At 39.1% G+C, this 26,164-nt stretch overlaps 1 protein-coding gene across 3 annotated transcripts; it reads left to right on the top strand.

Annotated features, from left to right (window-relative positions):
* Positions 1-510: 510 nt before the first annotated feature.
* Positions 511-22,214, top strand: pold4 (DNA polymerase delta 4, accessory subunit). 3 transcript variants are annotated; one of them, XM_057844497.1, is made up of 6 exons: positions 922-1,123; positions 1,221-1,393; positions 3,468-3,580; positions 13,629-13,709; positions 19,822-19,933; positions 21,560-22,213. In XM_057844497.1, exons 3-6 carry the CDS (start codon positions 3,481-3,483, stop codon positions 21,582-21,584), a joined length of 318 nt encoding a protein of 105 aa, XP_057700480.1. In that variant the 5' UTR covers positions 922-1,123; positions 1,221-1,393; positions 3,468-3,480; the 3' UTR covers positions 21,585-22,213. The 3 variants fall into 3 exon arrangements, with proteins under 3 accessions (XP_057700482.1, XP_057700481.1, XP_057700480.1); XM_057844499.1 differs by lacking the exons at positions 922-1,123; positions 1,221-1,393 and adding an exon at positions 511-583 and having other exon boundaries at positions 21,560-22,214; XM_057844498.1 differs by lacking the exons at positions 922-1,123; positions 1,221-1,393 and adding an exon at positions 672-693 and having other exon boundaries at positions 21,560-22,214.
* The last annotated feature ends 3,950 nt before the right edge of the window (positions 22,215-26,164 follow it).

Here is a 26,164-nt window from a genome sequence, read left to right as displayed (position 1 = left end):
GGCAACAACAAAGCCTTGGTTGTTTGGGAAGATTTGCTTGTCTACAGGCATTTTCCCAAACCTTTCTCCTCTTCTTGTCAACAGGAAATTTGTGGAGACTCGCATCACTCTCCTTGTTTCCATTTGACTCGAAATTGCATCCATAAGCAGCACATCGTGGCATTTTACTTCGCGAGTTAAGCCAGTAATACACAGTTGTTGTACACACGCTACACGATTGGAAAAATATCATCTACGTCATCACTCCGCGCCCGCAGAACATGGCGCCAACTATCGGTCAAAATATGCACTAAATATTATAAAATATTTACATTGATTTAACATTTTATGTGTTTCTAACGACATATTTTAATACAAGAGAACAATTGTGATTTATTAGAGCCTACATGTCTTTAAAATCGAGGATCACTTTAAGAACCAAACCTTTAGTAGTGTGTCGCTAATGGTTGCCTTAAAGGATTGTGGGTAATAACAACTTTTCTTTTCCCCTTCCTAATACAGTAAGAGCAACCTTTCCTTAAGGTGGCGTGGATCTTTGTGTTACTTTTTTACGATACTGTGAAAGATATTCATCCTCAACGAGGTCGGTAATAATGAAGTTACCGTGTGTCAACAAGATATGAAAATTCATTTTAAAATAAAGTTGGCATCATTTTGTGCCGAAAGGTACTTACCAGGGAGCAACGATTTGAAGTAATGAAATTCTTACTTCTCTTCATTTTAACATTTTCTCTGTCGCAGCCGTAAAAGTCGATTCACAATATAAGAAGCATATTGAATATTGCGCTCTGGATAATCATTCAATTCTTTGAGCATATCTGGGTCATTTCGTTGAGATCGTAAACAGAAGTTCCTAGGCAAAAGCGACGAAAGAGGGAGCTACAATCTTAAGTTAGCTTTATTTTGAAAACACATACAGGATGTTACACACGACCTCACTCTGTTGTGACTTAGCGTCAAATGTCTTCCTGTTGTCCGAATTATCTCACGTACCAGTAGTATTAATTTCATTAGTGAACGAAGGAGAACTGCTTAGAAGAGAACCCCGCACGGCTATATCAAATTTGGCACGACACAGTTTGTCGTCTTGTCTACGTCTGTTAGTTAGCAAAGTCATTACGAGGTAATGGTACACGGACACCGCGCGAGCCGCCGTAGCCATTTTCTGTTATCCTGCGTAACACCCTTGCAAAAACGTGCATTTCTTATTTGTTCTTTAGGAAAATAAGATTTCTCCACCCAGCCTTTGACGTGAAGGATCTGCGACTCCCATCCCTACTGTAGTAGTTGAATTTTTAATTTTTGTTCACACTACGACGACATCGCATTGAACTTATTTTTCATCTATAAGGGTGGTTTATCTCCATTTGCAGGAAAGGGTCATCAAAATAAGGTATTTGGCCGTTTACACATCCGAATCATTAATGTGGTGAAGTTCCATGAAAATATAAGGAAGAGAACTTATAAATAAATAAGATCATCCCTTGGTTTGGATAGCATTGAAAAGGCGTCAATCGCACCCACATTTCATCATCAAAATACACATTGCATAATGCTAAAATATCACAAACTATACATTAAAATCAGATTTAGATGTGATAAATTGCGTCCTTATGTTATTAAGTCAATGCCATGGTGATTTAATAAGCTGTGTTGATGTGATGTCTGACGAATCTTTCACGTGCTGGCATGCTGACTGGTTGTTCAGCTCTGTTTACTAAATTCGTTTTCATGCGTAAATGAAGCAACAAGACTAGGGCTGCAGCTATCGATTATTTTAGTAGTCGATTAATCGATGAACTCAGTAGTTCAAGTAATCGGATAAAGAACATGAAAAAATAAAATACCTGAGCTGAACCTCAAACAGTATTTTTAAAAAATAATAAATGAAGATCTAAGTACAACAAAAGAACAATTGGCTAACTTATTTAGCAAAGCCCAGCTAGCTTAAATGCTATAAAATGCTAACTTTTTTTTTTTTACAATGCTCTTAACAAATGGTTCAAACACATATTCCCACAAACAACAGCTAGATATACCTATAAACTAAATTACAAATGCATTAAAAAAAACATTAGCTCAAACAAAAACCTAGGTTATGTTGGTTTAACAGGGAGCAGCTGGATCCAGTCATGTGAAATGAGTTATGTCATGTTCACTGTTGCCACTAGAGGGCAGTGTATCCACCCAAATCAATAAAACTAAATGCAAACACTTTCAAAACAAACTATTACAACACCACTTTAATTAAACGAATACTCAAAGCTGCAAAATTTAATTTGAATCTTTTTTCTAATCGATTAATCATTGCAGCACTAAACACGACTCTTGCAACAAAACTTTTTTTTTTCCATTTTTTTTGTGTAATTGTCTCACTATGCAATAGGAAGGTCGTTTACTTTGAATTGATTAATGTGTATATTAGAAGAATGTCGAATGTTAGCAGATTTGTGTGTAGTATATCTGCGCTCGGTTTTGTCCTGTGTTTTGATGGTAAAAACTACGGATGTCCCCGATCCGATCACGTGATCGGAAATCAGGCTGATCGGGCCATTTTGAAGAGGGTCGGAATTGGGTGTAAAGGGTCGCACTGGACTATAAGTTGCAGCTGTCTTCACTGCATTATAAATGTCTGTAATAAGACCAAATGAATCACCATGAAGCTTTGAACGAACTGGTTGCAAAGCTGCATTGCTTTATGAAGCCTTATTTGGCCACCACTGCCCCCTTGGGGGAGATAGTCAATCTCTTTTGCTATATGCGCTCAACACTGTTGTTGTTTACTGTAATGCTCTGTAACAAAAAATACAAGTGTTATTTCCTTTTATTTTTAATTTTGCTAACAAGCAAAAATACCAATGTCATCATATAAACATGCATTTTAGTGCATAATATTTGTGTGCTTACTTCTTACTGATCTGAAGAAATTTAGTTTAAAAGTGCTGAAAACAATCTTAACTGTTTGTAAAGTGAGGCGGGGCACAAAGTTGATTGCTACAGCTCTCTTAGCAGCTATGTATACCACATGAGCAAAACATCCTACTTGTGGTCCAAGTCCATCTGTGTGACGTACTGATTTAACAATATTTGCAGCATTATCTATAGTCACTGGTATGGATTGATTTTGCCTGGTTAACTTCCATTCAGTCATGGCGGTTTTTAATTCCTCGATGTAGTATATGGACTACGTGTCCCATGATAACTCTGGGCTCACGCAGCCAGCGGCATGGGAGTTGCGAATGCACCACGAACCGGTTCCGGTCCCTGGCCCGATGGTTGGGGATCACTGCTGTAAATGGTACAGTACTGTAACATGTTTGGAACTTTTGATCAAATAAATTTAAAATAAACTCTCAAAATCAGGTGATTCGGACTTAGGTACAAAAATATGTGATCGGGACATCCTTAGTAAAATCTCCATATTACATGAGTTGAATTAATTTGTCACTACAATATTTGTGTTTCAGAACATCTATCGACATGTCTAAGAAGAACGGACTTATAACTTCTTCATTCAAGGTTGTGAAGAAAGCAAGAAATGTAGCAAAGCGGAATGAGAGGCCTGCTTCTCCACCACAGGGTTTGTGTACTTTTTCATTCTTTTTTTTTTTTTTTTTTTTATATTACATGCATACAGAAAACGTTTTTTTAATTATTGGTGTTGTTTATCCTTGTCCAAAGCACTTTTTAGTCCAAAATATACATGACCTAGTTGAGAAAAATGCACTGTATTCATGGCAGTCCAATGGAAATTTTAATCCATATACAAGATTTTGTTGAATTGGCATATGAAACGGCATGAACGTTGCAAATTATTATTAGGAATAATGTGATCAATGATGAAAAAAAATTGCAATGAATGTGAGGGCTAAAATTTATCTACTTTGCTCAATTACCGTGGGATCCTTTAAAACAGGCGCACTGTGGTTTTGCTTTTTTACTACAGAAACATAGAAGGTAACGCACAAACTGTTCTCAGACTTATAGTAATACAGGTAGTCCCTGGGTTACAAACGATTTCCGTTCGTACGCTGGCGACCTAACCCAAATTTTTGTGTAAATCATAATTAACCCTTTAAGTCCCCCTGAAACACTCCTAAATCTCAAAATAAGTATCCAAAAACATGTATTAAATTGCATTGTACTGCCCTCGCTAAGATGTTGGAGCTTAGTCCTAGCTGGACAGTGAGCTGGGCTCCAAAATGACAATGTCAGACGTCTGTGTGGTTTGCTGACTTTATTCTGCTGCTCAAGACATCAACACTTGCAGAATGTGACTAATTGTAATTTTATTTATTACGACCTTTATCACCTTTTCCACTCAAGGTGTCGAAGAAAGCGAGATGCAGTGCTGCCTCGAGAAATTAATTTGTTGAGTGGCTTTCGTATCATGATTTTTTTTCATATACCGTATTGGCCCGAATATAAGACGGTATTTTTTGCATTGAAATAACAGAAAAAGAGGGGGGTCGTCTTATTTTCGCGGTCTGGACATTATACCCATTCATGATGCTAGATGGCGCCAGATATCATTGAAGCGATGTTCTGTCATGACAGATCTCAGCTACTCTCCCCATTCACGACGCTAGATGGCGCCAGATATCATTGAAGCGATGTTCTGTCATGACAGATCTCAGCTACTCTTTTTAGTTTAACCCTTTAACACCTAAGCCTATTTTGGCCGAATTTGCATGCATTTGATGTTGCCTTTATATTTCAATGAAAAAAATTGTTCACAATGGCCAAGTTGGGTCCCTTTTTTAAGGACGCCTTGAACTTCATGTCCAAACTGTTGTTTTCTTCACTGACCAATTACCACATTTTGGACCCAACAAAAAAAACAAAAAAATCCCAAAATATTTTTTTTAAATTTGTAATGTTGATGTCCCATTGACAACCAAACATGCTCGACCAACCGTTGCGAAGCTTGATAATATTTATTCAACTTGTCAGGATAAACATTCCATAGAAAAAAATAAGATTGAATAGTTTTATGTTTGACAATTCAACACAAACAGCAAGTATGGTCATAGACGTTTTTGGCCTTTACACATACTATGGTCAAAACAGGTTATATACAGTGCAAAATAGTGAGAAAAAATATATATATATCATCTAACACAAAAAGGGTTTGGAGGATATCTCTTTGTGAAGTCAGGTATTATACCCATCACCTTATCTAAAGTTTATACGTACATGCAGTCAAGCTTCTCGAACACTCATCTTTATAAAAATTGTAAAGATTATAGTGAAGAAAAAAAATATATATATAACATTGAAAAAAAGTATTTTCAAAAATAATGACAAGTAGTTCAGTTCAATTCAAATTTTTCTGGCATACGACCCAATAAAGATTTTTTTTTTTTTTTTTGCGCACTCAATTAAGCTTCTGCATGAACAGGTCACGGAGCTGCGTCACACACAAAGTCACACAGCCTACTCTTTCGCCGTTTGCGCGCTGCTGTCACTTCTACTCTCCGAGACGCCGACTCATACCAGGAAAACAAAGACAAATACGGCTCATCTTCTTCCTTGAGTTAATGAAATAATGCATTAGCTTGCGCTAAATTTAGTTTTAGATTCATTCTGCATGTTTCAAAGTCGCTCGCGCAATCCAACTGGCCGTTGCTTGCTTTGCATGCCTCCTTTTCCTTAGTTGGCGCTTCACTTGGAAATTTATTAAAAATGTCCACTTTCGGTTCGTCCTTCTTGACATCACAACGGCTCTTGGGATATGTAGTCTTTTGTGCTGCTTTCGGTTTTGAAAAAGAACAAGAAATGATGGAAATATGGAGATAGATACATGGTCCATGCAGCGTTTTAATGCATATTTATGAGTGCAATAAAACTATAAAACTCAAATGACATTATCTCCCGTTTTTCTTGGTCGATTGACTTCAAATAAAAACTGGTGTGGATATCAACTTCCGCACTTTCAAATGAGACCAACCAGCGGCACGTGGGTGACGTAATTACAGCGTGACAAAGTTTCAAAGACGACATGCGTAAACTAAGGCTGCAGCTAGGCCTGTCGCGATAACAAATTTTAGTGTGCGATAATTTATTTAATAAATTATTGCGATATGCGATATTATTGCACCCCCCCCATTTAATTTTTTATTTTTTTGCAATAACACTCTGAGAATACAGTATATATTAATAGATCATGTACACCCATCTAAACGCAATAAATGTGTACTCTTAAATTCAAAAATACTTTTTAGGAAATCACAACTAAAAACGATAGATCATGCCTCTTTTAAGTAAAAGACAAGAATATAAATACTGCACAGAAACACAGAAGAAATAAAATGTGTTTTTTAAGAAAAATAAAATTCCACTTAATAATTTAAGCATCTAGGCAAATGAAAACGTTTCCCCTCATAGCTTCTGCTATGGCGTTCCATGTGTAAAACAGTGGTACCTCTACACACGGAGTTAATTCGTTCCAGGAGCTTGTTTGTAAGTCGAAATGGTCGTATGTCGAGCAGGATTTTCCCATAAGAATACATTATAATTCCAATAATTCGTTCCACAGCCCAAAAACCCAAACTACATCCTAAATAAATACTGCTGTTACTATTGCAAATAGCAATTACAAAGAGCAAAACAAATATATATGTCAGGGGTCAGCAACCTTTTTGGTGTGGAGTGCCACTTTCAAATTTTCTTGTCAATCAGTGTGCCACCCCAAGATTTATGACGCGCAACCGAATTTTTATATTCAGCAGAGCTGGAATTTTACTCCAAACAAAAAAAACATGGACATACATCTAATTTGTATAACTACCATTCGTCTTCATCAATTAACTAAAAACTAATGCATATTGTCGAAAATATCAAAACTTGAAAATAAGTGCAACAGTAATAACAGCTGTACAGCTGCACCATTTTATGCAAACATATCACACACACACACCCCAGCACGCAAAGGGGAACAGGTGTGATTCTCAGTGCAGGTCTCTCACAGTACAGAGAGCCTTCAAAGTCAGAACAGCCGACTCTTACATTTTGTCTTGTTCACTAGCAACTTAAACAGTGAATTATATGCACAATTTTAGATTTTATATAAAATATAAAAGATACCTACTTTAATGTGTTCCTTGGCCCTGCTTTCTATGAATTTTCATGTTTTGTCTCATAGTGGCGTTTGACACTTGTTGTGCGACACACAACTCTCTCGAGGCATAATGCACAAAAAGAGCTACCAGAAGTAACCAGGCAACCAGTTGTTACCGGTATCCCCAAGGGGCCGCTGTCCCCTACAATATGATCGGCTTGCTAGTTAAGCGTAGAAGAAGAATTGGGCGTCTGGGCGAGAAAAAGAGAGGGAGCGAAGGAAGGTGTTGAGAGAGAGCGGAGAGCGCCGTGAAAAGGAGAGAAGAGGCTGTGTCCCCCGCTGGTTTTTGTTAAAAGTCTCCAGTAAAACGCCATCCAACGCGTCACAGTGTTTTTATACACATTGCCACCTCTCCGAAGTAAGCACCGGACGCATCGACGGCAACGAGCCACGTTAATCGCCGGTCCACTCCATACTACAGTCCAAGCATCGCTTCACCCGCTGCCCTGACCTGACGGCTGGCAATCGGGGTCCAACCGGAGTGTTGCGATGCGCCGGGACAGGGGTGTACAGCCTCGTATCTTAAGCGACCGGCCTACGCGCCGGGGCGAGGGTGTGACATCGGGATCTCAATTCAAAGTTAAAGCGACGGGGCTCCCGGCGCGGACGCCGGCGATTCGCCGGCTGTCTACTCGCTTACTGGCCCGCCGGCCTCCACGCTGGGGCTTGGACTAACAGTACCAAAAAGTGCAGATTGGTAACACTGTGTACTTCCACCAGCTCTCTGACTGGTTGGCTTCGTGACTCGTTAGTAGCGGGTGCTGAATTGAGCGCGCAGAATTGAGCGCGCAGAGGGAAAAAAAAAAACGACGAGCACAGGAATCGAGAAATTGAAGAGCTGGAAGTGTGCTCAAAATCCATAATTGTTCGCAAATAACGGTATAGGCAGAGGGGTCGGGAGGGACGCTCCTGTAAAGCCCTAAATAACAGGGTGTGCAACTAAAAATGTCTTAATTTCAGGTTAAAAAAAAAAATATATATATATATATATATATGTTATTTTGCCATGCGCTCGCGTGTCACTGGTTAACCCTTCGCGTGCCAGTGCTGACACGCGTGTCATAGGTTGCGGACCCCTGATATATGTGTATGTATATATATATATATATATATATATATATATATATATATATATATATACACACACACACACACACACACATCACCTGACTTAGGTGGGCGAGCCAACAGAAAACAACAGAAAACACACACACACACACACACACACACACACACACATTTTTTTAAATCATACTTTGGGGAAAAGGTGAGAAAAAAAAACATGCCTTATATGTATCTCTTTCCAATGCTAAATCTGAATAAATACATTGAGCACACACACAAAAAAATACAAATTTGGGGGGCGGGGTGCGCAACTTCGCGGTTTTTCACTTATCGCGGCGGGTTCTGGTCCCCATTAACCGCGAAAAACGAGGGATCACTCTACACTTGTCATTGAGAGTCATTTTTTTTAATATCGAAATATAATACCGCAGACCCCCCAAAAATCGCAGCAATAGTTTTTTCCAGTATCGTTCAAGCCTAGCACACACCATGCTTATATTTTGCTATCATTCACATCTTCATTTCAATGGTAAGCGTCACCTTTTCTTTTTTTTCTCCACCTGCACTAAACTTAAACTGCACTAAATTAAAAATAGAACTAAAATGCATTTTGCGTAGTTGGTAACAAGAAAGCCGAACTTTTAACAGCACGTGCGCACGCAGGTGCACGCGAGGCGATAAATCGCAGCCGAAAAATTATTGCCTTCATTTTTATTTACCGTGCGATAAATGGAATTATTGCATATTGCGACAGGCTTAGCTGCAGCTATCGAATATTTACTATATAATATTTAGTTTAATTCTATCGATTAATCGGATAAAACGTTTTTTTTGTTTTGTTTTGTTTTTTTAGGTAAAGAGCAATTATAAATATACTACAGGAAGCAAAAAAGACATTTAATTCAATATTGAACCATTTTCAGTGAATCAGTGTCTTTATTTTCCATGTACATTGTTGAAAACAGCCAACAATTGCATCTCAGATGTGACTAGAAAAAAAAAATTCACGCTTGATAACACACGTCACTTGAAAGCTATGGGTTTTTCCCACGTGGTTCAATTGAATTTCCATTTGTGTCAAGCTATTTTTAAGTTCTAGTTAAGTTTTAGTAAGTTAGTCTAAACTGTAAGTACTGATAGGATTTTGAGTTTTTGCTGTGTTCAAAATAAATGTATGACACCTGCTGTATTGGAGCACATTTGGGACCAGTGCTACTTGGTGTTTTATTCAGCAATGACTACTGAGCTAAAGCTGACAGTTAGCTTCATTATGTTTTAATTTTACACCCTCATCACTCTACAGCGCTGTGTTTTTTTATAGATTAAATAAAGCCTGTATGTAAGACAGGTTAGCCACGCATCAATAGTGGTCATAATCAATAGAAACCTAGCCCTCCGAAGGGCTAACGTTACGTCTACGTGAGCGAGTGACAGTAACGTTATATTTATTAGCGATGAGAAGTCTACTGCTTAAAGATGGCGACTGTTTACTAACGCTGCCCAGACGCAGCCAAGTCTGTCATTTCGCATCTAGTCCTAAATGCATGCGATATCTATGAGACCCCCGGACACTACCTGCTACCGCACTAGCATCATGCGGGCGTAGTTTTTAGCAACGTCGGCGTAGTTTGTAGCGGCTGCCGGCTGCAGTAATTTTTTTATTTATTTTTTTATTGCTTCTTCCTCTACGCACGTGACGTCAGCACGTTGTCCCGCATTAAAAGTAGTCCATTACTGGAGTTGCTCGAGTATTCGTTTCAGCTCTAGCGTAAAGGCGTCGCTGCCGACACGTTCGGTGTTAAAGGGTTAACCAGTTTGCATTATTTTATTGCAATGTTTTTCCTTATTCAGATTTTTTCAAGACTACAGTTACAGTTAGACTTCACTTTGATGGTTAATGCAGTTTTGTTGTTATATCACATTATATTGGTTTATTCACATTTCAAAAACCAGAAGCCATTCAATTACGAATGTGATTGCACTTTAGTGTACATATTTAAATGTTTAGATATTAAGATTTGAATGACGCAAAATAACATGCTTTTTCTCTCAAATATATTGTTATAATCATTTGTTTCAGATGTACTGTAATTATTTTCTGTATATAAATTGATTTGGTCTTCTTTCAAACTTGAGTCTTGAAAAAGAGGGGGTTGTCTTATAATCAGAGCCGTCTTATATTCGGGCCAATACGGTAATAAACCACGTTTTACATGTAAATTGCCTAGTTCGTTCCAAGCACTAATAAATCACCACCAGATTCAAATAATAGCCAAATACATTTGAATGATTCATTATACTTAAAATAACCGTGAACCCCTGTAATGAAGTAGATAACAGAACATCATGCCAAAAAAAAAAAGAAAACATACAAAATGTGGAACCTTACCTAGCGATATCTGAAAGCGAAAGTGATACCAAAAAAACGTAAAAAGAAAATCACGCTTCGTGGGGCAAAAATGAGAGGAAACCTCTGCTCTTTTGTCAAAAATATCGTCAGCCATTATAGATGTTAGTGCCTTGGACACGCAAAGATCACATGTACTCACGCGAAGTAGATCGCATTTATGCACCTGAAGAAGAACTCATTTCGTCATATCGCACACTAATAGGACAGCCCCACCGCACTCGTCCCATCCTAATGTTTCATAGGTACAAAATAGTGTTGCACCGATACTAGTATCGGAAGGGCTTACCTTACGGCACTAAAATGTGGGCTTTGGCTAGTACACTAGCGAACATGTGTGCTCTGTTAACATAAGTGATTATAGCACATGACCTAAGCTGACACTGCTGGCCAAAAGTATTGGCACCCCGGCAATTCTGTCATATAATGCTCAATTTCTCCCGGAAAATGATTGCAATTACAAATGCTTTGGTAGTAGTATCTTCATTTATTTTGTTTGCAATGAAATAAAACACAAACGAGAATGGAAAAAACATTAAATCGTTATCATCTTACACAAAACTCCAAAAATAGGCCGGACAAAAGTATTGGCACCCTTTGAAAAATCATGTGATGCTTCTCTAATTTGTGTGATTATGAGCACCTTTTACTTACCTGTGGCACATAACAGGTGATGGCAATAACTAAATCACACGTGCAGCCAGTTAAAATGGATTGAAGGTGACTCAACCTCTGCCTTGTGTCATTGTGCGTATTACATTGAGGATGGAGAAAAGAAAGAAGACCAAAGAACTGCTCGAGGACTTGAGAAGCAAAATTGTGAGGAAGCATGGGCAATCTCAAGGCTACAAGTCCATCTCCAAAGACCTGAATGTTTCTGTGTCTACCGTGCGCAGTGTCATCAATAAGTGTAAAGCCCATGGCACTAGAGGTGGGAATCGATTCGATTACGACCCCCCAGCTTTTAAGAATTTGTACATATGTTAGTATCAAGTTAACAGTTAATAACAGTAAATAAATTACTTAAGTAGCCATTCTCTATCAGCAGCTTTAAACTAGGTTCAATTAATTTAATGTTGTGAATCAACTGTTAAAGTTGTTAACATTGCTCCCATTATTCTATAATTTCCCTTCTGTCTACTTTCGACATGTGAAAGTTTTAAAACTGTTTCATCATTTAAAGATAGATTCAAGTCAAGATTTTGCCTATTTAGGAGTATTTTAGATAAAAAGTTAATGAAGTTCGCTACAACAGAGCCTTCTAGAGAAGGCTATTGCTTTAAGATGGCGGCTGTTTGCTAACGCCGGCAAGTCTGTCATTTCGTATTTAGTTTTCTAATACATGTTCTAACGCCAGGTTGTCTGTTATTTTGCATCTAGTTCTACATATATACGATATCTACCCTAGCCGTATGTGGCCATATGGTTGTAGCGATTAGCAACGGGGCGTTTTTTGTAGCAGCTGTCGGCCGCAGTCTTGTATTATTGTTTTTTTTATCTAGTGGCATGAGACATGATATTTTCTCTGGGTCCGTTCCTCATTGCGTTGCGAAGACCGCACTGTGTTTTAGTTCCGCTTTACCGGGTATAATTCAATCATCGGAATTTGGATGTTTGTGCATGGTTCTCGAATCTTCCACAGCCGAATCGCGAATAATGTTAAGAATCGGAAATTTTGCACGCCTCTACATGGCACTGTGGCTAACATACCTAGCTGTGGGCAGAAAAGAAAAATTGACGAGAGATCTCAACGAAAGATTGTGCGGATGGTGGATAAGGAACCTCGACTAACATCCAAACAAGTTCAAGCTGTCCTGCAGTCCGAGAGTACAACAGTGTCAACCCGTACTATCCGTCGGCGTCTGAATGAAAAGGGACTCTATGGTAGGATACCCAGGAAACCCCACTTCTGACCCAGAGACATAAAAAAGCCAAGCTGAAGTTTGCCAAAACTTATCTGAGAAAGCCAAAAACGTTTTGGAAGAATGTTCTCTGGTCAGATGAGACAAAACTAGAGCTTTTTGGGAAAAAGCATCAACATAGACTTTACAGGGGAAAAAAGGACACCTTCAAAGAAAAGAACACGGTCCCCACAGTCAAACATGGCAGAGGTTCCCTGATGTTTTGGGGTTGCTTTGCTGCCTCTGGCACTGGACTGCTTGACCGTGTGCATGTCATTATGAAGTCTGAAGACAACCAACAAATGTTGCAGCATAATGTAGGGCCCAGTGTGAGAAAGCTGGCTCTCCCTCAGAGGTCATGGGTCTTCCAGCAGGACAATGACCCAAAACACACATCAAAAAGCACTAGAAAATGTTTTGAGAGAAAGCACTCGAGACTTCCACAGTAGCCAGCAATGAGTCCAGACCTGAATCCCATAGAATGTCTGTGGAGAGATCTGAAAATGGCAGTTTGGAAAAGGCACCCTTCAAATCTCAAAGACCTGGAGCAGCTGGCCAAAGAAGAATGGTCTAAAATTCCAGCACACCATTGTAAGAAATTCACTGATGGATACCGGAAACGGTTGTTCGCAGTTCTTTTGTCTAAAGGTTGTGCTACCAAGTATTAGGCTGAGGATGCCAGTATTTTTGTCCGGCCCATTTTTGGAGTTTTATGTAAACTGATAATGATTTTTTTTTTTAAATTCATTCTCTTTTGTGTTTTTTCATTGCAAGCAAAATAAATGAAGATATTACTACCAAAGCGTTTGTCATTACAATCATTTTCTGGGAGAAATTGAGCATTTGAATTGAAGGGGTGCCAATACTTTTGGCCAGCAGTGTAGGTACAAATCTGGTACAATGGCACTGAGTCACTGGTGTTTGTGAATACTTCACTTGCGTTCCAAAATTTTGATCGGACACAATGCTGCTTTTCTTTTTTTCATGAACAAATCCACAGATAAAACTACAAGTGTTGAATAATCACAGCACAAGTGTTTATTATTCAATGCAGGCTTCATTTTTGTCTCTTTGGATCAAAAAACATGAACCAACTGAATCCTCTCTGATATAAAATATATTGTGTATTGAACAGATACTGAAAATTCTTCACGTCATGAAGAGGAACAAAAACTGAGACAGTTTGACCTGGACTGGAGATTTGGCCCCAGTACAGGTGAGGTAATCCTAATATATTTGGTGATACCATAAGAAATATATGCCTTAAAGTACTCCGGCAGAGTGGTGGAATTCTGCCAAAATTATGAATGTTTTTGACAACACTTGTGGGTGCAATACTTCCAATAAAACTGAATATTCTATCATTGCTGTTTGACAAAGCGACACTCTCTTCCACCGGCGATTTCATCCTGCAACTAGTTACCTCCAAATTCCATATAGTCCGTGTCCGTCGGCTCCGTTGCGGACCACCTGCGGACGGGCTGCGTTGCCCAATTCCCATTGCGTACGTCTCTGATTCGGTCTGTACAAAATGGAGGAGAGCAGGTGATCAGATCAACATCAAGTTTATTTGTGTGACCAGTGTTGTTTTGGCAGCCCTTTAATTTTTGTCATAGTCTTTTGGACGAAAATGGTTTTTAGTCTTAGTCATATTTTAGTCATTTTTGTCTTCGTCTAGTGTTATTCGACGAAATCTCATACAAGTTTTGTCTAGTTTTTGTTGGCAGTTACTCAAAATATTTTCGTCTGCAATATTCAAATTCAGTTTTATTTAAAAAAAAAAAAAAAAAAAAAAGTTAAAGGTTTCCAAAAATTTTGAATGAACATAGACGAGCACATATTGTAGCGTTTACAAAGACAATGCCAACTTTGTGATGATAATACACGCTCAGTAGATGCACAGTAAATTCAGAGCGTTTCAAGCCTATAGTACTTATACATTTATTTGTATTTGTTAATTTATTTTTTTCTGTACCAAATATTTTTTTCTGTTCGAAATGAATTTTTTTTTCAGTGAGAAAAAATGGTTAACTATTTATTTTCCGGAATACATAAAAATAATATATTTTAGAGCTATAATCGCAATACCGCACGCAATATTTTTATTCAGGGCTAAAGGGACAATACAGGATTTTTAGAGTTAATTTAAATACTTTTGTACTCCATGCATGCTCCACCAATGCCTTGACACACAGACACAGAGCCCTGACAATACTAACTGAGACTAGGGGTGCAACGGTTCAGTTAGCCCACGGTTCGGTTTGAACCTCGGTTTTGGGATCACGGTTTCGGTTCGGTTTCGGTTTGCGTTTTGCTTTTTTTTTTTTTTTTTTAAACTGCCTTTATTTTGCTTTTAAAAAAATGAAATAAACACTTAAAATGTAAACATTTTCGACTGTTAAAATGCTTCTTAGCTCTTTGGCAAGTGTAGTGACTGACTACTGAAATACACACACAGTAGTAAAAAAGTTACTTGGCAAAGTAACTGGTGATACCTTTCATGTTTTTTTTTCTTTTAAAAAAAAAAAAAAAAAACCCAAAAACATAGTAACCTTTGCTATGTTTGGAGGTCATTTATTGTTGTGAATCAACTGTTAAAGTTGATAAAATTGCTCCCGTTTTTGCCTTGGTTCCCTTCTGTCTACTTTCGACATGTGAAAATTTCAAAACTGTTTCATCCTTTAAAGATAGACTCAAGTCAAGATTTTGCCGATTTAGGAGTATTTTGGATAAAAAGTTGCTTAGGTTCGCTCGGAAGGTTTACTACAACAGAGCCTTTCTGAGAAGTTTACTGCTCTAAAATGGCGGCTGTTTACTAACGCTACCGTGTGTCATTTCGCATGTAGTTCTATATGCATGAGATATCTAGGCGTAGATTGTATGATGTCGGCCACAGTCAGGAAATATTGGAGCCGCCTAGCATCGCGTTTGCTACAAACCAAACGCGTGACCAAATCCAAACGGATGAAAAAAAAAAACAAAAACGCAATGCATGAAAAACGTGCAGATTTTGAACGTAACGTACGGCGTACACATTTAAAAATCAGTGCTCACTTGTACAAATAACACCAAGACCGTACAACTTGACAGGTATGAATTATAGTGGACCGTCACAGTTAGGTAGTAGCACTCTGTAGCACGGGACGTCCAACTATCAGCGGTCAGGGCGAAACTATGTGCTTTCGCGAAATCATCTTCGATGGCTTTGCGTGCCATTTCATAAATGTCGGGGATTATGTTGTTGGCGAAATATGTCCGCGAGGGAAAAATATAACGTGGGCCAAGCGTTGCATTAAATTAACTAAGCCCGCATCTTCAACCACGGAATATGGTTGCATATCTTTTGCAATGCACATCCCCACTGCGTGGGTTATTTTCTTGTGTTTTTCTGACCTGATATTGTAAGGCTTTTGGAATGCCTCTTCTATAGACCCGTGTGTTTTCACTGGTGTCATCTTCGGGGTTGTCCTGCTCTGAGAAAGCGATGTCTGTGGGTGATGCCGGCTGAGGTGCCCAAGTCATGTTAGAAGTGTTGCCGTTAGCATAGAGAACAAGCGCTAAGCAATGCTTGCAAATTGTTTTATTTTTTTTCAATATTTTCTCTCCGTCTGCATTGTAGTCCACGGGGAAACCGAAATGTTGCCACACCGCAGATTTGAAAGAAGCCGTTGCCTCCTCAAAAATCGGTCTGTCGACTCCTCCGCTCGCCATAACTTTTTTTTGTTTTCTTTCTTGTTTCACTTTCACCTCGCTCGTAAGCGAGAGAGGGCGTTACTCGGCTCCTATTACACAGGTGGTTGATAGCGATTGGACATTTACTCGCGGGGCGGTAATTTCTCTACAGCTGCGCTTCACGTCACACACAGGCATACAGAGTTTGACCAATACATTCCACAAGCGTTCGGAATAAATTACTGTAATTGCAAAACCAAAAAGGCGCGGTTCGTAAAGGCGTATTGAACCGTACAGGGCGAACCGTACGGTTCGGTTTTGAACCGCAAACCGTTGCACTGCTGAGACTGCACCAAAAATCCCTTTTTCTTATCTTCAATAGAAAGGGTTCAATTAACCACTCTGGGCGAACACACATCTGTGCATTTCCCCCTGTTGTATCACCGAGGCTCCCCCCTAGCCTCTGCTTTGTAAAAACACTTTTCCAACTCACTTAAGAAAGCTAACTGTTTTTACTTTTCTGGTACTGATTTGATGGGCCAAATGCTCGTTGCTTTATGTTTGTGCATGTACAAGCATGCGCATCATATATGAGCTGCAGTTACACTTTTGGCCGGAGGTGGCAGTCGCAAGTAAAAAAAAAAAAAAGTCTGTATTGTACGGTGGCCGAGAGATGTCAAGCGAAATGCAAAGTCCAAACACTTTGCAAATAGAAAAAAGCACGAACCCAAATTGCAAACGTTTTGCAAAAGAAAAAAGCACAAATGCAAACTGCCACAACACGATCCCCAATTCCTGAAGCGCGATTGCAAATTAGAAAAACCACGTACCCCAATTGCAACCACAAGACAGCAAATGGCTCGATGCACAACAGCAAAATCACGCAACACAGCAGCAAAACCACACAGCACCATCCATCGTTCGTGCTGTAAAAGTTCTGTTTGTGCTGCTTTCATTTTAGAGATACAGTGGGGCAGATAAGTATTTGGTCAACCACCAATTGTGCAAGTTCTCCTACTTGAAAAGATTAGAGAGGCCTGTAATTGTCAACATGGGTAAACCTCAACCATGAGAGACAGAATGTGGAAGAAGAAAAAAAACTGAAAATCACATTGTTTGATATTTAAAGAATTTATTTCCAAATTAGAGTGGAAAATAAGTATTTGGTCACCTACAAACAAACAAGATTTCTGGCTGTCAAAGAGGTCTAACTTCTAACGAGGTCTCACGAGGCTCCACTCGTTACCTGTATTAATGGCACCTGTTTTCACTCATTATCGGTATAAAAGACACCTGTCCACAGTCTCAGTTAGTCACACTCCAAACTCCACTATGGCCAAGACCAAAGAGCTGTCGAAGGACACCAGAGACAAAATTGTAGACCTGCACCAGGCTGGGAAGACTGAATCTGCTATAAGAAAAACGCTTGGTGTAAAGAAATCAACTGTGGGAGCAATTATTAGAAAATGGAAGACATACAAGACCACTGATAATCTCCCTCTATCTGACGCGCCATGCAAGATCTCACCCCGTGGCTTCAAAATGATAACAAGAACGGTGAGCAAAAATCCCAGAACCACACGGGGGGACCTACTGAATGACCTACAGAGAGCTGGGACCACAGTAACAAAAGCTACTATCAGTAACACAATGCACCACCAGGGACTCAAAAAACCCTGCGGTTAGCTAGAGAGCATTGGATGATCCAGAAGAGGACTGGGAGAATGTGTTATGGTCAGATGAAACCAAAATAGAACTTTTTGGTAGAAAGACAGGTTCTTTTGTTTGGAGGAGAAAGAATACTGAATTGCATCCGAAGAACACCATATCCACTGTGAAGCATGGGGGTGGAAACATCATGCTTTAGGGCTGTTTTTCTGCAAAGGGACCAGGACGACTGATCTGTGTAAAGGAAAGAATGAATGGGGCCATGTATCGAGAGATTTTGAGTGAAAATCTCCTTCCATCAGCAAGGGCATTGAAGATGAGACGTGGCTGGGTCTTTCAGCATGACAATGATCCCAAACACACAGCCAGGGCAAGAAAGGAGTGGCTTCGTAAGAAGCATTTCAAGGTCCTGGAGTGGCCTAGCCTGTCTCCAGATCTCAACCCCATAGAAAATCTGTGGAGGGAGTTGAAAGTCTATGTTGCCCAATGACAGCCCCAAAACACCACTGCTGTAGAGGAGATCTGCATGGAGGAATGGGCCAAAATATCAGCAACAGTGTGTGAAAAGCTTGTGAAGAGTTACAGAAAACGTTTGGCCTCCGTTATTGCCAACAAAGGGTACATAACAAAGTATTGAGATGAACTTTTGGTATTGACCAAATACTTATTTTCCACCATGATTTGAAAATAAATTCTTTAAAAATCAAACAATGTGATTTTCTGTTTTTTTTTTACCACATTCTATCTCTCATGGTTGAGGTTTACCCATGTTGACAATTACAGGCCTCTCATATATTTTCAAGTGGGAGAACTTGCACAATTAGTGGTTGACTAAATACTTATTTGCCCCACTGTATTTACAATTAGGTAAATCTGAGGTCAGTTAGGTTTTGTAGATACAGTATTATGCTTTTATTGAGATATTAATTTCAAGTGGTGACATCACTCGTAGCTTTTCCTTAGCTTAATTCCCGCGGCTAATGGAGCGTACCGAATCGATCAATAAAAGAGGGGTGTCCCAACAACTAGCACGATCATAACACAAAAACATTCGGGGCGATTTTGCAGTAAATTGGGGGGCTTGCGATATTAATTTCGAGTGATGACGTCACTCTAAGCCCCTCATTTACTGCAAAATGGTCCCGAAGTGTTGCCATTCGTTTGTGCTACGTATGTGCTAGTTGTTAGAACACCCCTTTGTTATTGAGAGAGTTGGTACGCTCCATTAGCTGCGGGAGCTAAACTAAGGAAAAGCTACGAGTGATGTCACCACTCAGAATTAATATCTCAATAAAAGCATAATACTGTATCTACAAAACCTAGCTGACCTCAGATTTACCTAATTGTAAATACAGTGGGGCAAATAGGTATTTAGTCAACCACTAATTGTGCAAGTTCTCCCACTTGAAAATATTAGAGAATTTTTATATATATATTTGCGTCTGATGGGGGGGTCACGGAGGTCCATAGAGATGGTCACAAAGCACATATAGCAATATACAAAGTGTTGTCCTTTTTATAGATTTATTTTTTTTAAACTTCCGGGTAATCCTCTTGCCGCCGTGCTCTGTGATTTTGCGGTTGTGTTGCGTGATTTTGCATTAGTGCTGCGAGCCTTTTGCATTAGTGCTGCGAGCCATTTGCTGTCGTGTTGTGGCAATTGGGGTTCATGCTTTTGCCAATTTGCAATTGCGCTTTAGGAATTGGGGATTGTGTTGTGGCAGTTTGCATTCGTGCTTTTCTTTCTTTTGAAAAACATTTGCAACTGGGGTTTGTGCTTTTTTTCTGTTTGCAAAGTGTTTGGACTTTGCATTTTGCCTGACACCTCTCGGCCACCGTAGTATAGTCCCTTTAACGTACCCTCAAAATCTGATCAAATGCTGAATTCAATGTGCATCTAATTTTTTGTGACAAAAGCTCGATTACCAAAATAACCAACATGGCAGTTTTTCCTTATTAGTATTTTTGTTATTAATCGTTCCCCGCAGGTATCAGCAGGCTCCAGAGATGGGACAGGGCAAAGCTTCATGGTTTGAATCCCCCGGAGGACATCCGAGACTTGCTGCTTCTAAAACAAACTGATAAAGACTACAATCTGAGGTGAAATACACATCTGTGCAATTGTGAGCTCTGAAAATCACTTAAAACATGAGCAGTTTTGCTAGCCAGGAAGTCTCAGCCTTCTAAATGCTTTGCAGAAGAAAGAACGACACACAAATGCCAGTTGCGACAACACAAGCGCAAAATAACCAGAACTGAAGCAGATTTACAACAGAAGCAGACTTAAAATGGTAGACATCACTCTGCCTGAGGTAGCAATGGGCAAAATGAAGTCTTGTATGAAGTCTCGTGAACCAATGAGCCATTTTCTTACGTTATGTCAGCCAAAGGTTCATTACTCTATGTTTCATACATATTATCTCTCTACTAACAGCTGATGTACAGGTGAAAGTATAGCCGATGAAATCTTGAAATGATTTTCAGAATACCCCAAATCCCACTCAACACACTGGACGTACATACGTATTGTAGAGATATTTGTTCCCACATGTTTGTTCAATGTACAGGTGGGAGCTGCTCATGGCCAAGCCAAGGAAAGTGCATTCTCAGCAGGCACGCCCTTATCGGCCGTCGATCTTGGTGTACAACAAGCCACCGGTCGTCGGCCATGTGGCCTTCTCGGTGGTTTGTCACCCACAAAATGCAAGCCACCTCCTTATCAAAACGTTTGCCATGATCCCGGTACTTGACATAATATAAAACACGTAGCTTACTCACTTCCTTATCTGTCCACTAGTTCCTCGGTTGTCGAACTTGTTTTGCCCATCGTGGTGAAAAATAATCTTTTGGAAATTCAAAAAGCCTCACGCCACTCTCCCTGGTGTAGCAACAAAAGCCTGCAGCGCATTGGGCTGGCGTGATGCGAAAAATAAACGAATCAATCCGCAAAATCAGCTGAATCCACAGCCCATCTGCATGCTATAAAGCAATGGCTGTGTTGTGAGACGGTGACCCGGGTGATGTCACATTTGCATTCTTCCTCAACCCGAGACTGGAGCCGGAAGTCACTCATTTTCATGGCGCTGGATTAAAAAAATTGAATGAATAAAATGATCGCTTCCACACACATCCAAGTGGTCCATTTCATTCAGGAGCATAAAATACCACGTGAAAAATGAAATAAACATGCTTTTTGCTGTCATAGGTACTTTAAAAGCTAAATCAGCACTGCATATTCTCTATTGCCAAGAAAAGAAAACAAATCTTACCATGTTTCCAAACAAGCAAGATGGAGCGCAGCCTAGCTCTCGACACAACGTAAACTCCGGTGAGGAGAGTGAGAGAGAGGGAGAGAAGCAGCTTATCTCACATGAGAAACACGACCCCAAAACACCGCTACAATGCAATCTGACGTACTCTACGTACAATATGAAAATGTCAAGCATTGTGAAGATACAGTATGAAAGAAACAATGTCGCATTTTCGTCTCATCAACGAAAACTGGCATTTCTCATTATGTTCTAGTCTACCAAGCCATGTTTTTATCACGTCATCATGACGTCCTCGTCATGAAAAAATAGTTTGTCGACAAAACATTTTCCTTATCGTCATTGTTGACGAAACAACAGTTTTTTACATGCTCCCAACTTTATGGGAACAGTTGTAGTTGTGTTGTTGGTGTGCAAATTATACCCCTGTATTGTAATCATTGTATTTGTCTTTCAGTTTATGGAGTGAATATCCTCTGTGATGAATCAAGACGATGAAAACTTGGGCATCAGTCAGTGTTTGAGTTGTATGTACTAAAACAATAAGTATAGTCACATACGTACACTACTGTACACAAAGTTACATACACTTCCAATTGCATGGCTAATACACTTCGTAATAGAGATTTATATGGTTATCTTTAGTATAGTTGGTAGAGAATCATGGCGTCCATTCTGTACAACGTCATTGTTAATGTAACTAACTTTATATGTCATGATAAAGCATGGGATGATTAGCTTTTTGAATGGATACTGGATGTTTTTTTTTTTTTTTTTTTACTGTTTTTGTTTTTGGTTTTTGACCAGTTCATGTCACCGGTTGTCCACTGCTCATTTTCTGTTCCGACCAATCAGTTCATCATCTACCTCTTGTGTTACCCTACTGTTCCTTGTCTTGTTACCCCTGCCTGTATTTAACTCGCCCGTTGTAGTTCAGTCCTTGTTTGGTCATTGTCCATGCCATACCCCTTCTTCCTGTGTTTCCGGCGTTCGTTCTGCTAATGTTGCCGGTAAGAAATTATTCAATAATTTGTCTTTGGTTTGCACATTTTGTATTTTTAATAACTTTTTGCTGAATAAATAAACCTAGTTTTGCACCAACTTCTCTGTTCGCCTGTGTATTTTTTCCTTCAATTGAGTCAACACAAGGGCGTAAGTTTGCATAGGGACTGTAGGGACATAACACTACCAACTTTTCAGGATGCTCAAATTATCCCCACCAACTTTTAAGCAACCTTATTTGCATTATATAATGACTGCAGTTATATAGGTCATTTAGATTGTCTTCCTATATGTTGTAAGGATAGAATTGATCCTACCATTATTAAGTGAATTAAAGTACCCTCATTATGTTCAGACTTACACTGACGCCTTTTCTCTTGCTGAATGTGCCAGTCCATTTTTCCCCTGAAACGCACGTTTGATTGGCTGATGACTTGAACCCCCCCCCTCACACACACACACCCATTCACAGTCCGACAGAAATACAACATGCCGCCTCCCCCGCTCCCTTCAAAGACAAGGAATATTAGAAGGTTTTTTTCCGCCAGCAGAAGCCACTGTAAGTAATGTAAAAAAATGTCAACGTTGTTGAGGTGGGGATCACTCCACTAATTTTGCTACAGCTACAGTACTTCAAGTCGATTTTACTCACTAAGATTTCTTGAAATACGAAAAAGTTATCTGAAAGTAAGCTTAATAGACTTATTTAAAAAAAAAAACTTGAAAAACTTGTTTGTCAGAAATTTTCTTAATTCAAGAATATTGTTCAAAATGTTTGAAAGATTTTTTTTCTTGATTTAGGTTAAAGATGACCAAGTTTTAGATGTATGGGCTCAGTACGAACAAATAGTAATATTTACTTAAAGTATCGTAAGTGGAAGAGTCTGACGCATTAATCTGTTAAGTAGCCTTTAACACTCATAAAAAGATGAAGAAAATTATTTAACTAGAGTTAAAAAATATATTAGATTAAGACGTTATAAATTTGCAGTGTGAACGTTAGTATAGGTCAATACCAATTTATTTTGCATTAATCATTTAGCCTATCAATTAATTAGGTTCATATTGGTGAGAAATGTAGCCCTGACCCCCATTCACCAAATATGTTAGGTCTTATTAATGTCCCGTCCCCAGCAAAAAGTGTACATGCAGGTTATGCTATTATATCGTCCCTACGAATATTAAGACCAAACCTACGCCCTTGGGTCAACACATCCCTCATTCCTCTTCTGCTCGTACCTGAACTAGACATATACTTATGTTAAAAAGTCAAGATATCTGACTTATCATGTTACTACTAGTAGCTAATTCTCTTTGATATTTAGTCTCCGCATATTGTGCCTTTTACTGGAAGCAAAGAAATATATGTAGGTCAAGCCTACCTTTATGCCAGATTTATCTTACAAACTTCATTTTACTTCTCAAAAATTACTGTGTACATCTGCTCTATGATACTATACATTTAATGGAAAGTTTTGTTCCAAACAATCAGTGATTCACAAGGGAAAACCATAGACTTCATAATGATATTGACGGGGCACGGGGCCGATTAATTGGGAGCCTGCATTGTTGGCGTGGCCGGCAAAGCTGACCGAGTGGAATCACAGACAAAGAGCTTTTTTCGTTGAAAATTCTTGTGAATAAATGCTTTAATCCCTAAATTCTTTATAGATATGGACGTAAAACAGTCTCGATTCTTTGTTAAAACAAAAAAATTGTGCAGTTTGCATTTATTTTGCATAAATATGTCAAAGGACGATGCTAGTCTGTCAGTCAATGTGGCAGCCGCAATATGTAAACAGAGCTTTTCCGGTGAAAATTCTTGTGAATAAATGCTTCAATCCCTGAATTTTTTTTTATAGATATAGACGTAAAAGAGTCTCGATTCTTGGTTAAAAGCAACAAAAAAAATGTGCAGGTAGCATTTATTTTACGTAAATATTGCAAACTATGAGGCCAGTCAGTAAGGAAATTAGCGGCCGCCATATGTAAACAAAGAGCTATATCCGTTGAAAATTCTTGTAAATAAATGCTTCAATCCCTTAATTTTCTTTTTACAGATATGGACGTAAAAGAGTCTCGATTCATGGTTAAAAGCAAAAAAAACGTGCAGGTAGCATTTATTTTACGTAAATATTGCGAAGTATAATGCCAATGCTGTAGCGGCTAATTTCTCCCATTGATTTTCTTCACAACGTTTCAAAATGCATGCATAGTACAAAAAATATAATAATTACCTTGAATCCACGAACAAATCACACCTGTGACAATCCTTCCTGTTTGTATGCAGTACAGCTTTCGTACTTTTTCAACATAAATCTGGCATTTCGCTGCATGTGTCGCTGCGAACAACTGAAGTGGATTGTGGGATGGCCCCCTACTTGAAGGCGTGGCGCACTGAAGGTCGAATCTGACCCATCGATATCATTATGAAGTCCATGGGAAAACTTAAAAATTAGCAAGTGTCTCCAAACTTTTGCATATTACTGTATCCTCATTGCAAACATTCAGAGCTTTATTTCCCAGAAAGAACCGTGGGAATACAGCAAGGGCGTAGGTTTGCATAGGGTCTGTGGGGACGTACCACTACCAACTTTTCACTTTCACTTTTCACTTTACATTACATAATGAATTCAGTTGTGTAATAACAATATTTATATAATATAACAAAATTTAGATTATCTTCACATATGTTGTAAGGATGAAATACACCCTTCCATTGTTAAGGGAATTATTTTCATTATGTTCAAACTTTAGTTATCCCTTTTCACTTGCTGAATGTACCGGTTTATTTTTTTCCCCCTCAAACACACGTTTGATTGGCTGATAACTTGTCCCCCCCCCCCCCCCCCCCCACACACACACACACACACAGACACACACGCAAACCCCGACAGATTCATGTTGACAACATGCTGCCTCCTCCGCCCCCTTAAAAGAGGAGGGATATTAGAGGTTTTTTTTCAGCCAGCAGGAGCCACTGTAAGTAAGTTAAAAAGATATCAATGTTGTGGAGGTGGGGAACACCACTAATTTTGCTACTGAAAATCAGACCTGCATCAGAGTTGGCATAACATTAAACTGTATGATCTTGCTAACCTGCAAAACGACTGCCGTCAAGCCAGCCTTCACAAGGAACAACGAAGTCAAGCTAGCTATCCCTCATTTGAATCATTATTTGCATTATGTGCATCACGGTAATGCAACACAGTGGCTTCAGAGTGCAAGTCCCTTTATTTAAAGTCTTGGAGTAGTCTAGTATGACTCAGATGTACATCGGTCTTTGGACATCTCATATTGTTTTCATTGATTTTTCCCCCAAATCACTTTATGTTACAATACTTTAGTTTGAGTAATGGGGTGCGCCAATGTCCCCCAAAAGTGGACCAATTCTTGGTTAGTTCCCTGTTTTTTGATAGTTCCCTGTTTTTTTCAATAAAGGGACTTACACTTCAAATAGTTCTTTAGTAGTTTTTGAAAACAAAGGATTGAATTGACCGTTGTTTCACCTGAACCAATACGCATGAAAGTTACTATAAATCAATACAGATTTATTTTGCATTGATCATCATCTCTTATCTCATATATGTGAGAAATGTAGCCCTGACCCCTGTTCAATAATCTATTTGGTGTTATTAATGTCCCATCCCCAGCAAAAAAAGTGTTTAAGCTGCTATATCGTCCCTACCAATGTTGAGACCAAACCTACACCCTTGGAATACAGGTAACCGTAATGTATAATATCTCCATTTCTGATCAGGCACGTGATGTTTAAAAAATCTGTAAAACAGCTGTTACGATTAAATGTTGTGGCATACGTTGACGCCAGATCTGAATAGATCATATCACATATTAGCAGTTCACCTGAGATCTTCAAATGGAATCAAGAAAAAAGGCTACCTGTGCCCTGTGCCAAAAATGAGCGTGTATTTATTTAATACTTATTTTTAAGTGTGCGTGCTGTGTGCGCGCTTGCGCGAGGGGTGGGGAGATGTACGAGGAGTCTGGGGGATGCTAGCTTTTTGTCACCCAATCAGGGCGTTTCTTTTCTGACTCATGT

This window comes from Corythoichthys intestinalis, chromosome 8 (genome assembly GCF_030265065.1).
Source record: "Corythoichthys intestinalis isolate RoL2023-P3 chromosome 8, ASM3026506v1, whole genome shotgun sequence".
Lineage (NCBI taxonomy): Eukaryota > Metazoa > Chordata > Actinopteri > Syngnathiformes > Syngnathidae > Corythoichthys > Corythoichthys intestinalis.
Note: the sequence above shows the minus strand (reverse complement) of the source record. Positions and strands in the feature narration are given on the sequence as shown.